This window comes from Protomyctophum parallelum (genome assembly GCF_964188405.1).
Source record: "Protomyctophum parallelum genome assembly, chromosome: 18".
NCBI lineage: Eukaryota > Metazoa > Chordata > Actinopteri > Myctophiformes > Myctophidae > Protomyctophum > Protomyctophum parallelum.
In genome coordinates, this window is record NC_139716.1 from 25,563,225 (window position 1) to 25,578,479 (window position 15,255).

The window sequence follows — 15,255 nt, forward strand, 5'->3', positions numbered from 1 at the left end:
GTCTGATACACTATTTTGCTTATGTAAAAGTATAGGACTTTGGCAGCTAATAAATATAATTTTGGACATCAGTTTCTGGAGCACACGTCGTAACATAAAGCTGGCCAGTCGGTAACCATGTAGCGCCTAGTAAGTTAAAGGGACTTGGGCGCTGCTATGCGATCTACAAGCTCACAATGCGTTGCGATGCGACGCATTGTGAGCTTGTAGATCTGCTATTTTCAAAAGATTATTATACATTTGAAGACTTTAAATGAGACATTCTGCACGACATTGTTTCTTTCTGGAGTGAGTGTGGAAATATAGTAACGGTACAGTGTTACGATCTTTGGTGTGATTATTTATAGCAGCCTAAAATGTAATCGGCAAGGTCAACAAACTAATTTATTCTGGCGCCTCGGACCCTCGGTATGCGTTGGCTACAACCGCTTCTGACGCAGATGCGTGCCTCTCCTGTCCGTCCCCTTATAGCAGCAGTACCCAAAAGGTAGATCGCGATCTACCAGTAGATCACAAAGGCTGTGCAGGTAGACCACATGAAGGTTCGCATGGTTTAATTTAAAGGTTTAATTTAAATATTTAAAAATATATAAATATTCTTGGCATCTTGCCACTTGAATTGAGGTAACTTGATTGATTGACATCAAAAGGGGCCTGTCGAGCTCAAACTCACAATGCAATATTTAGGTTTCAAGAGTGTTGCTATGCACAAAAATGCCAGTATAGCATTACAAATTAAATACAAGAAAACCCTACATATTCCATTTATCTCCCTCTATTTCCCATACCGAGTGTGTCTGTCTTATATATAGCTCTGCTATATTCCAAACTCCAAAGCCCCCTCAGGTACATATTTAAAATCTTAGGCGTCCTTGACATGAAAATGTTTGAGAACGACTGACATAGAAACATGGGCTTTTCAGATGTTTCAACTGTCAGGATTTAGAAGGCAGTTGTAAAATCGTCCTCATGGGTTAAACAATTTTCAGCAATGGTATCATAGCTGGTCATTTTGAAAGTAGCTCTCAAATCATAAAGTGTGGGCACACCTCTGCCTTATAGGGTAGCCTACCGTTTTTACGGGAGCGGATATCAATTACTCATGTCACGTGTGTCCACTTTAGTTATACTGCCTCACTTTAGGCTGTTTGCATGTGATGCCTTTAGTGCTCTTAAATATCCCAAAAGACTGTAAATAGACTGTAAATGGAGCTTTACCAGAGCAAACTGAACCCACATTATACCCACACACTAAACACTGTGTGAGAGTTCTTGCATCTTCTGCTCAAGGACAGAAAACCAAATGATGCTTTTGGCGACATACTGGCTGCAAACGGAAGGGAAATCAAGACTGTGATGAACTTCTGATGAATTGAAAATGGTGGACCCTGTTGTAAACGAGTGTAATGCTTTATCATGGTGTCGTCCACAGTAATCATCTGAAATTCTGCATACCTGTTAATAGCATTTTTCAATCAATCAATGATCTTTAAGCCATTAAAACCGGGAAAGCATCCGTGTCATTTTAGATTTAAGCTATAATATACACATATTGTATATATTGTATTATTATTATGTATATGTATTATAATTTTGAGGGCCCATGACACGACAAAGTTTGAGAACTACATGATTTAGAAGGACATTTGCGGGTTAATGGTTTCTATAGCCTCACTTTCCGTTCTGGCTTACCTTTCTCGTTCTCTGTCACCAGGGTGTCGACGGGCGGCTCCAGCTCTCCGCTGTCCAGCAGACAGCTCTTGGCCTGGCACAGGAACCGCCGCAGCGCCTGGAGCACGTCCACGGAGGACGTCGTCTCCGCCGACGAGGAGGAGGAGGCCAGCGCCGTCAGCGCCTCCCTCTGCCTGGCCAGGAAGTCCTGGACCATGGCCCCGAAGGCCGAGCGCCGGTCCCTCGACAGCTCCTCCACCAGCCTCGTCAGACGCTTCTCGGGCGCGAAGAAGCACACGAAAGCGGCGTTCATCCGGTGCAGCCCGCCGCGGCCGCGGGATCGAACCAGGGGCGGGCGCTGCTGCTGCGCGTGCGCGTCGGCAGGGAACCCCAACGATTCTGGCTCCGATGAATGGTGGTCGGGGTTGTAGGGCTCGTCGTCGTCCAGGCTGCTGAAGGAGCTGCTGCTGTCCAGCTCGGCCAGGGAGGGCGCCGGCCGGCCGTCCAGCACCAGGACAGTCAACTCCATGGCGGGATCCTCTGACCGGGACGACGACCGCCGCGGCGCCTCCAGAGGCCCGTCCACCTTGGAGAGAAAAGGTAAGATATAACAAAAATCGTACCCGTCTGAAGTGAGTGGTGCTGTACTGTACTTGTGCTGTACTGTACTGTACTGTATACGCTCTCCTCCCTGGCCTCTGTGTATGTGTCTGTGTGTTAGGCTGCACAACAGTGACACTTGGTGGTGACGATATGCTATCTCCGTGCTCAGACCCCAGGGACACAGCCAGGCAGAGACACACACAGCTGGGCATTGGATTGCTGCACCCTATGGTTGCACCACTCAAAAAGGCTGGCAAGGGGGGGGGGGGGGTGGAGGAGACCTGGCAGTCAATAAGTTATACTAGCATTCGGAGATTGTGGAATAGTTGTCTGGATACGCGACACTAACGTCGGACTAACGTGTATATATACAGCCTTATACCTGTGGCGCCGTCAGTGCAACCAGGGCCTCCTCCTCGGCAGACCCCGGAGAGACGGCAGGGGTTCTCCTCAAGAGGCCGACTCTCCTCTGTGGCTCTGTGGCCCCCGGGGGGTGGCCCCTCCTCTGCTGTGGCTCTGTGCCGCTGCTGTCCTGGAGCCTGCCGTCCGGCGGCACGCTGCCGGTCTGCTCCACCGTGGAGGAGGAGGAGGGCGAGTAGGATCCGGTCCCTTCCAGCGAGAGGTTGACGGAGGAGTCGTTGGAGAGCCGCAGCCTCATGCTCCGCTTGAAGCGGTGCCGCTTGTTGGAGGCCCCGCGGTGGGACGAGACCGCCTGCTGCTGCTGCTGTGGAACCGCATGCAGAGTCAGACCGATGGATTCATGCTAGAGTTTGCCCCCCCGACCCGATCACGTGATCGGAAATCGGGGGCCCGATCGTGTCATTTTCAAATGATCGGGAGAAGAAAAATGTGATCGGGACATCCCTAGTGTCAATATTATATCCAGTATATCCTAGTAACCTACTAACAAATAAAAACAAGAGTAAAATGTTAGGAAAGGACTAGTGGACAAGAGACACTAAACACTAGTCACATTCCAGGTGACTAAAATGTGACTAAAACTAAAATCAAAATGTGCTGTGCTCAAAATCAACACTGTTCCCAACACTGACCTCCAGCTGCAGGAAAAGTGGGTTGATGAAGCAGGCTTTGACCTGCTTGCCCCGGGCCAGCAGTGCACACGGGTCCTGCTTGCCCCGGGCCAGCAGTGCACACGGGTCCTGCTTGCCCCAGGCCAGCAGTGCACACGGGTCCTGGACACGGCTGGACCTGGCCGACCCCACCTGGTCCTGCAACGGTCCGTTCTGGACCTCTGAGGGACTCGGTGAGCTCCAGAACTCTGAGGGGAGGAGATGTAATATGGAAGGATAGTGGTTCTTATCACATTTCTGGGTGGAGAGATAGACCTGTCATTTTAGTTTTTTTGATGATCTTGGAGTGGGATCCGATGGTTATTGCGACGGCGCATTAGTCCGGCGTGTGGGAACGACGGTCGGACTAGCGCTGCTCCCGTGCTTGTAGCACCAAAGATTTGAAGAGGGCCTGTGATGTCATGACATACTTTTAGTTTGTGTTTTTTCTATTCACTTGGTCATTAAGGTCCACAGAATGAGAGGTCTGCTCTGCCGGAAAGTTATGGCCATTTTTGTATAGGGTTTTCATGATTCTGAATCCATTCCAAGCATTAGTTTTGCACGAAAAACACCCCTTGGCCTAAAAACGGCTATAGTCGTCTTCACAAATGTGATGAGGTCAGCACATTTGGGCGGAATTTGGCCAGTAGATATGGCCAAATTTAGGCCACGGCCACGGTGATGTCATGTGGCATCTATGGACTTTCTAATGTTTGTTTAGAGCACTTTGTATGTGATTTATTTTATTTTTTTATCCCACGATTTTGTAACCCATTTTTCACCCGGTGCCAATTGCCTAAGATGTAATCTTGGGCGCTATACTCTCCCTCTGCCAACCTGGGGAGAGCGCCGAACTGAGCTCATGCTTCCAACCAATGCATGAGGAATGAGCACGCCGTTAGTGTTCGGACCCATGACTGCCACCACACAGTTCAGTACCTTGTCCCATGTGTGAGATGGCTTCCAGCTGCCTGTGCGTGGTGGCCTTAGCGATGGCCTCTGGAAGCTGCAGTGAAAACGGCAGCACATCCCTAGAGAGAGAAATATATGACATATACTGTAGCTATATCTACTGTAGATCAGAGGTTCCCAACCTCTGGGACATGTCCCGCTGGTGCGCGAGAAGGGAATCCCAAGTTTTCCCGACCGTGAATCTATGGGGTGCACACGCAGATCAGACACACCAACGGACCGACATGCAGAAACAGCGGTCGGACATGCGGTCGAACATGCGCTGCTCCCGTGCTTGCGGTTAGGGTTAGGCTAGGGTTTGAGGTAGCCTGTACTCGAATCTATAACCATGCGTCACAATTTACAATTCAGGCATTTAGCAGACGCTCTTTTAATCCAGAGAAAGAACAAAAAGCATGGCAATACATCACATACATAAAAAGTAGTTATCATGAAACATGCGTAACAGTGGAATATCTATATAATGAAACTATACATATAAACTATACATACTATACTATACTATAAAGTGCTATGACTACATAAAATGCAATTCTGGTGCTGTCTACGTAACATGCTATAAGTCTGTATAAAATGCTATCTAAGTCGACATAAAGTGCTTATCTAAGGGGCTAGGGTAAGTGCTACGGGCCATGATGGAGTCTGAAAAGGTGGGTTTTCAGACTATGGCGGAAAATGGTTGTCACCAGGCTCAATATGAGCAATGATAATGATATAACATTATGTTGTAATATACCATGAAAGTTAAAACAAAGGGACCTGTTAGGGCCCAAAATGTCACCAAGTCCTGGGTGGTATATAGACAGACACATTTAAGAACAAGGTTTGGCTTGAACAAGGTCGAGAGGTTGATGTTTCTATGGCATAGCAATCAAGGCTCAAGTGCACATTTTTTTATTCCTGCGGCTAAACGCATTTTGGCAATCGGCCTTCCTCAGAGTCGGAGCAAGTTTAAAGGGTTTCAAGAGGACTCTTTAAACTTGCTCTGGAGCGAGGCTGATTGTCGAAACGCATTAGCAGGAGGAATAAATAAATGCACAATTCAGCCTTAACGACTTTATTTATCACAGTGGTTGTCAAAGTGTTGTTTTTCTTTCAATAACAGAAATCTCAGAGATCTCAGGGCCAGGCAAATAATGAAAAGACTACCGGTATGTTGTTGAGCAACACATGCCCCTCCCAGACAAAAGAAGAAAAAAAAACATTTTCTCCCCATCATGTCCCAATTTGATAAATAAGCCAGTCATTGGGAGGGTGAAGATAGCCTCGGGTCTCCTCCGATACCCGGGCCGTCAAGCACCATCTTCTTTTCACCTGACAGTGGGTCTCACTAGGGGGGCGTAACACATGTGGAGGGGGTGTATTTTACATGGATAATGTATGGAAACTTTGAGAAATATATACGGGCTGCACATTTCTAAAAGAGACAATTTAAGGACACTTTTAAGCCCTATAACCACACAGATCAATTATGATTATTTCGAAAAGTTTGAGAACCACCATTATATACTGTGTCTGTGACACAATATACAGTGACGATTATAATGCCTCATGATGATATAAATATATTATCTTTGTTGTGTTACCTGCTGACGCAGTAGAAGGCCACCAGTCGACATATTATCTTTGTTTTGTTACCTGCTGATGCAGTAGAAGGCCACCAGTCGACATATTATCTTTGTTTTGTTACCTGCTGATGCAGTAGAAGGCCACCAGTCGACATATTATCTGTGTTTTGTTACCTGCTGATGCAGTAGAAGGCCACCAGTCGACATATTATCTTTGTTTTGTTACCTGCTGATGCAGTAGAAGGCCACCAGTCGACATATTATCTGTGTTGTGTTACCTGCTGATGCAGTAGAAGGCCACCAGTCGACATATTATCTTTGTTTTGTTACCTGCTGATGCAGTAGAAGGCCACCAGTCGACATATTATCTGTGTTTTGTTACCTGCTGATGCAGTAGAAGGCCACCAGTCGACATATTATCTGTGTTTTGTTACCTGCTGATGCAGTAGAAGGCCACCAGTCGACATATTATCTTTGTTTTGTTACCTGCTGATGCAGTAGAAGGCCACCAGTCGACATATTATCTTTGTTTTGTTACCTGCTGATGCAGTAGAAGGCCACCAGTCGACATATTATCTGTGTTGTGTTACCTGCTGATGCAGTAGAAGGCCACCAGTCGACATATTATCTGTGTTGTGTTACCTGCTGATGCAGTAGAAGGCCACCAGTCGACATATTATCTGTGTTGTGTTACCTGCTGATGCAGTAGAAGGCCACCAGTCGACATATTATCTGTGTTGTGTTACCTGCTGATGCAGTAGAAGGCCACCAGTCGACATATTATCTGTGTTGTGTTACCTGCTGATGCAGTAGAAGGCCACCAGTCGACATATTATCTGTGTTGTGTTACCTGCTGACGCAGTAGAAGGCCACCAGTCGACACAGATCAGGAAAGCTCAGGGCAGACGCTTCCAAGGCGAAGGCTGGCGACAGAACAGGCAGAGTTTGAGTGACAGCTCTGAAACACGTACTGGTGTGTTCAAACTATTGAGGGGCGCTAGCCCTTCCTATATTCAGCTATTAGTGTAGATTTTAGTCTTTCAAAAAAATAAAATTCCCATTGACAATGAATGGAGAATTTACGTCATGTGGACGAGCAAATCCGCTATTTTTGTCCTACACATTGACAATGAATGTAACATTTTTATTTAATTTCAATTAACTAAATACAAATACATTGGACATAAAAAAATACTCCCTTAAGCTACAGACTGAAGTAATCAAAGCGGGTCATGTTTGCATGTTTGGAATTGAAACAGCAGAAAACAGAAAATGCTCTATCAGTATTCTGATATTAACCTGCAGGCCACATTATAGTGGTATTAAAACGTATTAAAAAGGCCATGCCCACTTGCCCTAATGTGCTGACATCATCACAGGCCGTTTTTAGCCCAATGAGTGTTTTTTTTGCAAAACTAATACTTGGAATGGATTCAGTATCCTGAAAACCCCCTAGTTTGAGACATGCTACATAAAGCATGATGATTTTTTTTATATTTTGGTAGGTTGTTAATAGTGTGTTCACATATTATGCCAATTGCTCAACATATGCAAGTTAGCATCCGGCAGTTTCTACATGCTGGGAACCCATACTCAACATTTCTAACATAAAACCTTGGTGTACTCAACACATGTCCGGGTTCACAATGGGGCTCTATGGGCTGGCAAGTAGACTATTAAGTGAAGGTGAGGGCCGCATGTCATGGATGAATTGATACTCACTGGAGTCCTCCTCACAGATGACGCACTCCTTCACAGAGGAGGCCGCTCGTTCCCCAGTCACTCTGAGACACAGAACCTTCCTGTGGTTGGAGCTGCATTTACGGACCAGGAACGTCTGCAAAACACATTGGCCAGACAGAGAGCCATGTAGACCGTAGAGTAGCCCTGGTCCATAGCCCTAATGCTTAATTCTGCCTTAACCTATTTTGACCTGAGATCAGATTTTTCAAAAATAGCAGACCTACAAGCTCCTAGCGCGCCACTCGGTGGCGCGCTATGAGCTTCTAGATCTGCTATTTTTCAATAGCTAAAGCATAGCATAATGCTAATACATAATGCTTTGGGGTTCCCGCCCAAAATGGGTTAAAGATGGAGTGCCACAATTTTTCCAGTTTTTCATGTGTCTATGAGGTGACAGTACTTCATTAGACACCCTGGAGTAGTTTTGTATGTGCAATGATGTATTCCCTTTGTATTTAGGGTTTCTTCCTGGAGGATGAACCCTTGACAGTCAAATGTGCCAATGAAAAAAAAACAGTAATATAGTGACATCACATTATCAGGCCCTTCCCTAACCCCTCCCCCTTTATCATACAACAAGTAAGACGCGCAAACGCGTGAAGCGAACGCAGCTTGTGTGTGTGTGGTTGTGTGTGCGTGTGTGTGTGTGTGTGTGTGTGTGTGTGTGTGTGTGTGTGTGTGCGCGTGTGCGTGTGCGTGTGTGTGTGTGTGTGTGTGTGTGTGTGTGTGTGTGTGTGTGCTACAGCTGCGCCCTGTGTGTGTGTGTGCTACAGCTGCGCCCTCTGGTGGCGGGCGGGTGGTGTAACAGTGGGACAGACACACACACACACAGACACACACACAGACATTCAGCCCTTGCTGTCATAGTAAGTGGCTCACTGCGTTCGCAACTACAGCTGTGGGTGCGGCTTAAGTTCAGGTGGATCATTCACCACCCACCAGGCAAACCATGCATACATAATGAACTGGTGGGGGTGCACACATAAAAACAACATTTTAACAAAAACTGTACACTTTTTTGAAAAACTTCTTCCTCCTTATATAACAATAAGACCTGATGAGCATGTTTTAGGGTGGGAAAAAATCATGGAACTCCATCATTAATTCTGCCTTAATGCAAGAATTGCATGCAGAATTAAGCATTTGGACTATAACTGTAATGAGTTGAACAATGAATGAGCCATGCTGGTCAGTGGGTATATGGAATTTCATATTTTTGTTTGGTTACATTAACAATCTTATATAAGAACAAACATATCAGGACAGGAGTAGTCAACCAGCACATGCATTTCCCTAGTTCCTCAAGAGAAGAAGGGTGAGTGACATCTCGGGTAGGTGCTAGATTAATAAAATAATGTAATGGATAACTGGGGGGTTCACTAGACTACTCTTGCGCTTTTTTTGGAATGATTGTGTTCAGAAATACAAAATGAGCATCAATACATGTAAAATGATGATCAAAAGCTGCGTGCATGAAAGAGAAACTTTACGCTGCTTTGCATTGGGCACGATAATGATGAATAAAATGCTATTTTAACTCAACTACCTCCTGGCTGTTAGAAATCACACCTACGCGGGTCAGCTTGCTCTTTACGCAAAGAAAGAAACGGTAATTATAACTTGACAAACACCTGCTGTGGTGATATCTGTTTCCTATCATGACATAGATTGTTTATCTTTTGATCATAACTCTTGTGCTCTCTTTGAAACTTAACATCTTGTTGTTATTAAACTAATATGAAAGTATCCTCAACTTTAGTTGATGTGCTGTCAAAACCCCTAATTGCCCTGATTGGTGTCAATCACTGATCAGAAGCCAGAAGCTGGTGGCAATCAGTGATTGGGAGGAGAGGCACAGAAAGCAGTTTGTTCAGTGTGAAAGGCAGTGAACACTGGAGAGGAAAGAACAAGAACAACAAAAAGACTAACTCAAAATTGGAGCTGGAAAGACTGAAACCTGTCAAGCCATCCAGGGGAATGCCACTGATTTTCAACCTAGTGTAGTGTAGTCTACTGTACTACCTGCCAACTAATTTCAAAGTAAAAACAACAAAAGAGGAAAGAATTATTGTCTTGACTTGACCTCAGTTCCCTTTGTCGGCTAAGCCGTTTTTTGGGCAAAAGGTTTCAGAAAAGTCCCAAATAACTTGACAGTTGAAGTGAACGTTTCGACACACGTTCTTCCCATGTGATGGACTGATAGATTGGCTAATTGACGGGGCAATACGATTGGTCCTCACCCCAACGGGCTCTCTGAGCAAGATGTAGAGGGCGGAGTCGTGGCTGAGTGACAGCTGCAGCCAGACGGGGTGTGTGACGAGCAGACGGTCCAAGACGCTGAAGACCCTCTGGGACCCTCGCTGGGGACAGCCGATGTCCTCCTGCATCTGCAACGGAAAGGAGAGAGGCCTGCTTTAGTTGACATGAAAATGTTTGAGAACGACTCACATTGAAACATGGGTGGCTTCCTGTGAGGTCAGGGTTTGGGATAGTGTTAGCAATGGTCTGACTAAGGAGAGGTCGAAACCATGACATGCACAGCTCTGTGTGTAGGTGTGTATGAGCAGTGTTTTGACTAAAGAGGTACTTTAAAGGTTTCATGACATTTCATTTTTATTTATTTAAAATGTATGACCTCAATTACACCCACCCAAAACCCGAACTTGGAACATTCAGTGGATTTTCTGTGGTTGAAGCTTCAATGAAAACATGTAAAAGAGCACTTGTTTGAGCCAGAAAACCCCCAACCACAGAAAATCTACTGAATGTTAAAAGTTCAGTGACGATCCCTTTTAAAATGAGCTTTAAAACAATTGCAGACTCATAATTAATTTATCCTCGACCAATGTCACGTGGCACGTTGGCACGTGGCATATAATAGACGCACATGGAGCAGTGCTCTGTGGACCAGGTGTAGCTAATCAGTGCTGCGGTGTAAAGCTTTGCTTAATGGTACACCTCAGCTATGGCTCTGTCTGTCTGGCAATTTGTCTTTCTTCCTCTGACTTTTCAGCTTCCGACTCTCTCAATTGCTTGCTGGAACACTTATCTCTCTATTCTCCTGACCTTCCCTGCTTCTCTCTCTCTCTATCCCCCCCCCCCCCCCCCCCCCCCTCGGAGCAGATTGCTGCTGGATGTCACCGCGGTGACACTGTGTGGGCTGCCGGAGAGCGTTCGCGAATGTAAGCAGCAGATGGTTGCCATGCCAACCAGGGGCTACACATCATCTAAAACCAGGCATTCCCACTCAGTGAAATACCCCGTCTCTATCGACAGGTCGGTGCACGCACACACAAACGCAGGCACGTGCACACGCTCGCACACACACACACACTGAGCACCGGAGCCATGACAGATTTTCACAGACAGCTGGGGAGTTGTTGTTTTATTTCTAGACAGCTTGACTTATTCCTCTTCCCTTCAAAAATACTGTACAAACAAAAATAACAATGAGCCTTCAGCCATGCCATTACAGTGATGCTCGGTAGTGCTTTTGTCAGTACGTCCGCCCTCATGTCAGAGCTCAAAAATACATTTTCTGGAACAATGACTTCACCGCATAGCAGATAAAACACAGCAAAACTAATTCAATCAATGCCTTAGACTGCATGGTAAGTCCATATGAATATGATGTCGTCTCTGTCGGGCAATGAAAAGTATTAACAATATACAACAAAAGAGACTCAACTTACTAAGGAAGAAAAACATTAAGAAAAGGATAAGAAATAAAATATATTAAACAAAACATTTAATTTTACCGTTTTGGACATAACAAGGCTTCTACACGACCACATTGAAGTTCAGGTTTTGCCTTCCCAGCATGCACCACAGGTTGTCTTTTATTTTAGTACGTACGATAATAAGCATAGACATACAGTATAATAGACGCCCCTTTCTGGCTCTGAGGCGCGTGTCACAATTGAAGGCACAATTTTCCCGAGATTCCTTGCAAAGCATTTTGCCTTCAATGAGCAGCTTCCGCGTGCATAACATAAGTCCGGGGAAAAGACGCGCTGTGATTGGCCAGTTGTCACTTGAGTGACAGCGAGAGACATGGTGGAGTCGCATGAGTGACGTCACTTGGGCAGCGACGCAGCGTGCCTTCAGCACTTCTAAATACGAAAGCTGCAGAGAACTGTTGCTTTCTGTTCACTCTTTAATGTTTTCTCTTAGTAATCCCCCCTGGCTCTGATGTTGTATTAATAACTTTGTTTGTTTGTTTGTTTGTCTTGTTTTGTATTGTAATGTATTGTCATGAGTCATGACTGTTAAAAAAAAGGGGGGAAAAGCCTTCAGCACTGCACAACGCTCCAATGAACTGCAGTTGCAGCGGCCAGTGAGGCACCTATATTTTATTTTTAATAATAATAACATTTCCTCCGTTGAAGTGTCCTGTATGGCAGTATAAACACCATTAGCGAGGTCAGGAATGCACTGCACACAGATTTCAATCATAAGAGTGGGAGGATTATGCAACGCTTTAATCACAAAGCGTCGGTCAGACGTCTCCATCCTTCAGGAGAACATGCACAACATGCACTATATACATAAGAGTAAGTATTTATATAACGGCACAGCCATTTTTTAAGTTAAAGGTTTCGGGACAAGTAGTCTGAGTGACGCACATGTTGCTATATGTGTCAACAAGCTAATTGTCACGATTCTTACAATAACACGGTGTCATGGGCCTAAAATAGCAAGCTACAAGCTCATAGATTATTTTTGTATTGATTGATTGAACTATTTATTAACAGTTTGCAGAATTACAGTACATTTCAAGCACAACTCAATACAAAGACTGTTAACTGAGTGGACGACCCAATAAAGCATTACACTTGTTTACAAGAGGGTCCACCTTGTTCAATTCATCAAAACATTTAGAGATGTACAAATAGACACTCCTATATAGCCAAAGAACAGAACAGGAATTCATCATAAAGGAGGTAAAAAGGGAAAAGAAACATATACAGTGAGGGGAAAATGGGGTGCGGGGGGGGGTTCGAATTGCAGCCGTCCGTAGGTGCCCTTTGAGAGCGGTTTTGAAGGAGTCAAGGGATTCGCATGTCTTAATGACTGTTGGTAGGGCGTTAATAATTAAAATAATTTAGTCCCTTATTTGTGCTGAATCTTGGAAGCCGGTCGATTTTACATATGGCTCGAGTGTGTGCGGCAAAAACTGTGGGAGGAGTAGTGCGGCAAAGTATCGCTTATTTACAATAACAATAGTCTGACACTAATGAGCATCGATACTCAACAGAGAGGTTGGAATTGAAACAATAGTATATAATTATATCATATACAGTATGAGTATTTTGCAGAGAGAAAAAGAAAGTGAGAAAGCAGGGGAAATGGAGAGAGAGAGAGCCCAAGTGTTCAGTTTAGCCATTTCCAGGTTGCCCTTACATAAATCATAACACTGCGCCCACACACACATGCATACTGTACAGTGTACACACACACGGGCACACGCACACACACAGGACTTATGTAATTCCCTATGAGTAAAGGAAGCAGAAACAAGAAGAAAAAAAAGAATGACACAGTCATAAATTATAGCAGCCGGCAAGCTAAACTAATCACAATAATCTAATTGAAAGAAAGAAAGAGACAGAGAGAGAAAGAACTACAATGTGATGAAACCTATAGAATGTAGGCTACTGAGTGTGAGAACAGCAGAACAGTCTCATGGGCAGTATATGCAGCAGTAGTTCACCCACCCCTCCCAATACAAGATTTGTCGTGTTAAAAATGTCAAATATTTTAAAAGAGTGTCAAAGAATTTCAAGATTGTTCTTAAATAGCTGATGCCTGGGGGCCTGGGGGGTCCCTGAACCCCATTCATTAGACCACAGGTCCATTTGGTTCCATTTGTATATACTCTCACAGTACGTTTTAACAGCAGGTGAGCCTCGGCCGAACCAATCGCCCGTTATCGCCCGAAAAGATGAATAGTTTTTCGGGCGACATTGCTCCGCCCACTTTTCGACCATCGCCTGTTCGCCTGCTATCGCCGATAGTTGCCGGGTCCCATAGACAAATAATGCACTTAATGTACTGTCACAGTTACAGCCACATAAGGGTCTATTTGGTTCCCAACTACGGTATATCCATCATTTACCTGGAACCCCCTCAAGGACCAATGTGGGTCCCCGGACCCCACTTTTAGAACGTATACAGCAGTGTTGTTTTTGGCAGCAAAATTCTATTTTAGTTTTAGTCATAGTCTCTTGAATCATTTTCACTTAGTTTTAGTCACATTTTTGTCACCTGGAATGTATTACTGTCTGACTAAATGTCATAAGAGTTTAGTCGACTAAATCTGCAGGCGATTTGGTCGACTAAAATGCGTTTTGGCGGGCCTTGATGCCGTCGTAATGGCTGATTTTACACTTGCTGAAAATAGCAGATCTACAAGCTCTGCGACGTGTTGTGAGCATGTAGATCGGCTATTTTCAGCATGCAACCAAGTGTAAAATGACTTGTCTTTTACTTACTGGATCTCTTGTCCACTAGTCCCTTCCTAACGTTTTACTCTAGTTTTTATCTGTTGACGAAATTGTCAACATATTTAGTCTTAGTTTTAGTCATCATAGCTTAGTTTTCATTTAGTCTCCATGTAGTTTTCGTCAGTGAAAAAAAGGTAGTCGATGAACATTTTTCGTCTTGGTTTTAGTCAACGAAAACAGCACTGGTATAGAGTATATGACAGTACAGTGCCCTGCTGCCACTGCATGGATGGAACCCACACACCCCATTAAGAGTGGAGCCCATGAAGAGAGAGAGAGAGAGAGAGAGAGAGAGAGGGGATATGCAGAGACAGGAGGAGATTAGATGTAGCAGAAGGGGGAGAGAGAGGTAGACGTGTATAGAAGAGCGAAGAAGACATTTGGAGGAAATGAATAATGTTAACGTGAGACTATAAAATCAGAACAGCAAGAGTGGGGGGAAGAGGGGAAGAGCACATCACCGGGTCAGGGGAGAGAGAGGAGAGACTGGGGGAAGAGCACAGCACCGGGTCAGGGGAGAGAGAGGAGAGACTGGGGGAAGAGCACAGCACAGGGTCAGGGGAGAGAGAGGAGAGACTGGGGGAAGAGCACAGCACAGGGTCAGGGGAGAGAGAGGAGAGACTGGGGGAAGAGCACAGCACCGGGTCAGGGGAGAGAGAGGAGAGACTGGGGGAAGAGCACAGCACAGGGTCAGGGGAGAGAGAGGAGAGACTGGGGGAAGAGCACAGCACAGGGTCAGGGGAGAGAGAGGAGAGACTGGGGGAAGAGCACAGCACAGGGTCAGGGGAGAGAGAGGAGAGACTGGGGGAAGAGCACAGCACAGGGTCAGGGGAGAGAGAGGAGAGACAGAGTAGGACTCGTGTGCAGTAAGTCTGTCCGTGAGCAGTGGTACTGTGGCTCTCAAGACACTGCCCAGCAAGCCAAATGACGTCATGATGACGTAATGACGTCCTCCGGTGACGTTCAGGACTAGGCCAGATCACAGCCCATATGGGGATGATCTTTACGTCATTTCCAGGACGTCCTTCACCAGTTGAAATAATATAGCTTATTCTGGGCCAGATCTGACTATAGTTATGATATGACTTAAGTTGATCTGGCCTCTATCGGACTCTCTCT

At 45.3% G+C, this 15,255-nt stretch overlaps 1 protein-coding gene across 1 annotated transcript in view; it reads right to left on the reverse strand.

Annotated features, from left to right (window-relative positions):
• Window positions 1-10,017, reverse strand: part of rin1b (Ras and Rab interactor 1b) — a gene marked incomplete at both ends in the record, with an annotated part of 54,140 nt that extends 44,123 nt beyond the window's left edge. Inside the window, 7 exons of the mRNA XM_083789484.1 lie at window positions 1,693-2,257; window positions 2,657-2,995; window positions 3,321-3,553; window positions 4,287-4,378; window positions 6,738-6,810; window positions 7,610-7,724; window positions 9,871-10,017. Of these exons, the coding sequence (XP_083645610.1) occupies window positions 1,693-2,257; window positions 2,657-2,995; window positions 3,321-3,553; window positions 4,287-4,378; window positions 6,738-6,810; window positions 7,610-7,724; window positions 9,871-10,017 (1,564 nt within the window). The remainder of the gene's footprint in view (window positions 1-1,692; window positions 2,258-2,656; window positions 2,996-3,320; window positions 3,554-4,286; window positions 4,379-6,737; window positions 6,811-7,609; window positions 7,725-9,870) is intronic.
• Between the last annotated feature and the right edge of the window lie 5,238 nt (window positions 10,018-15,255).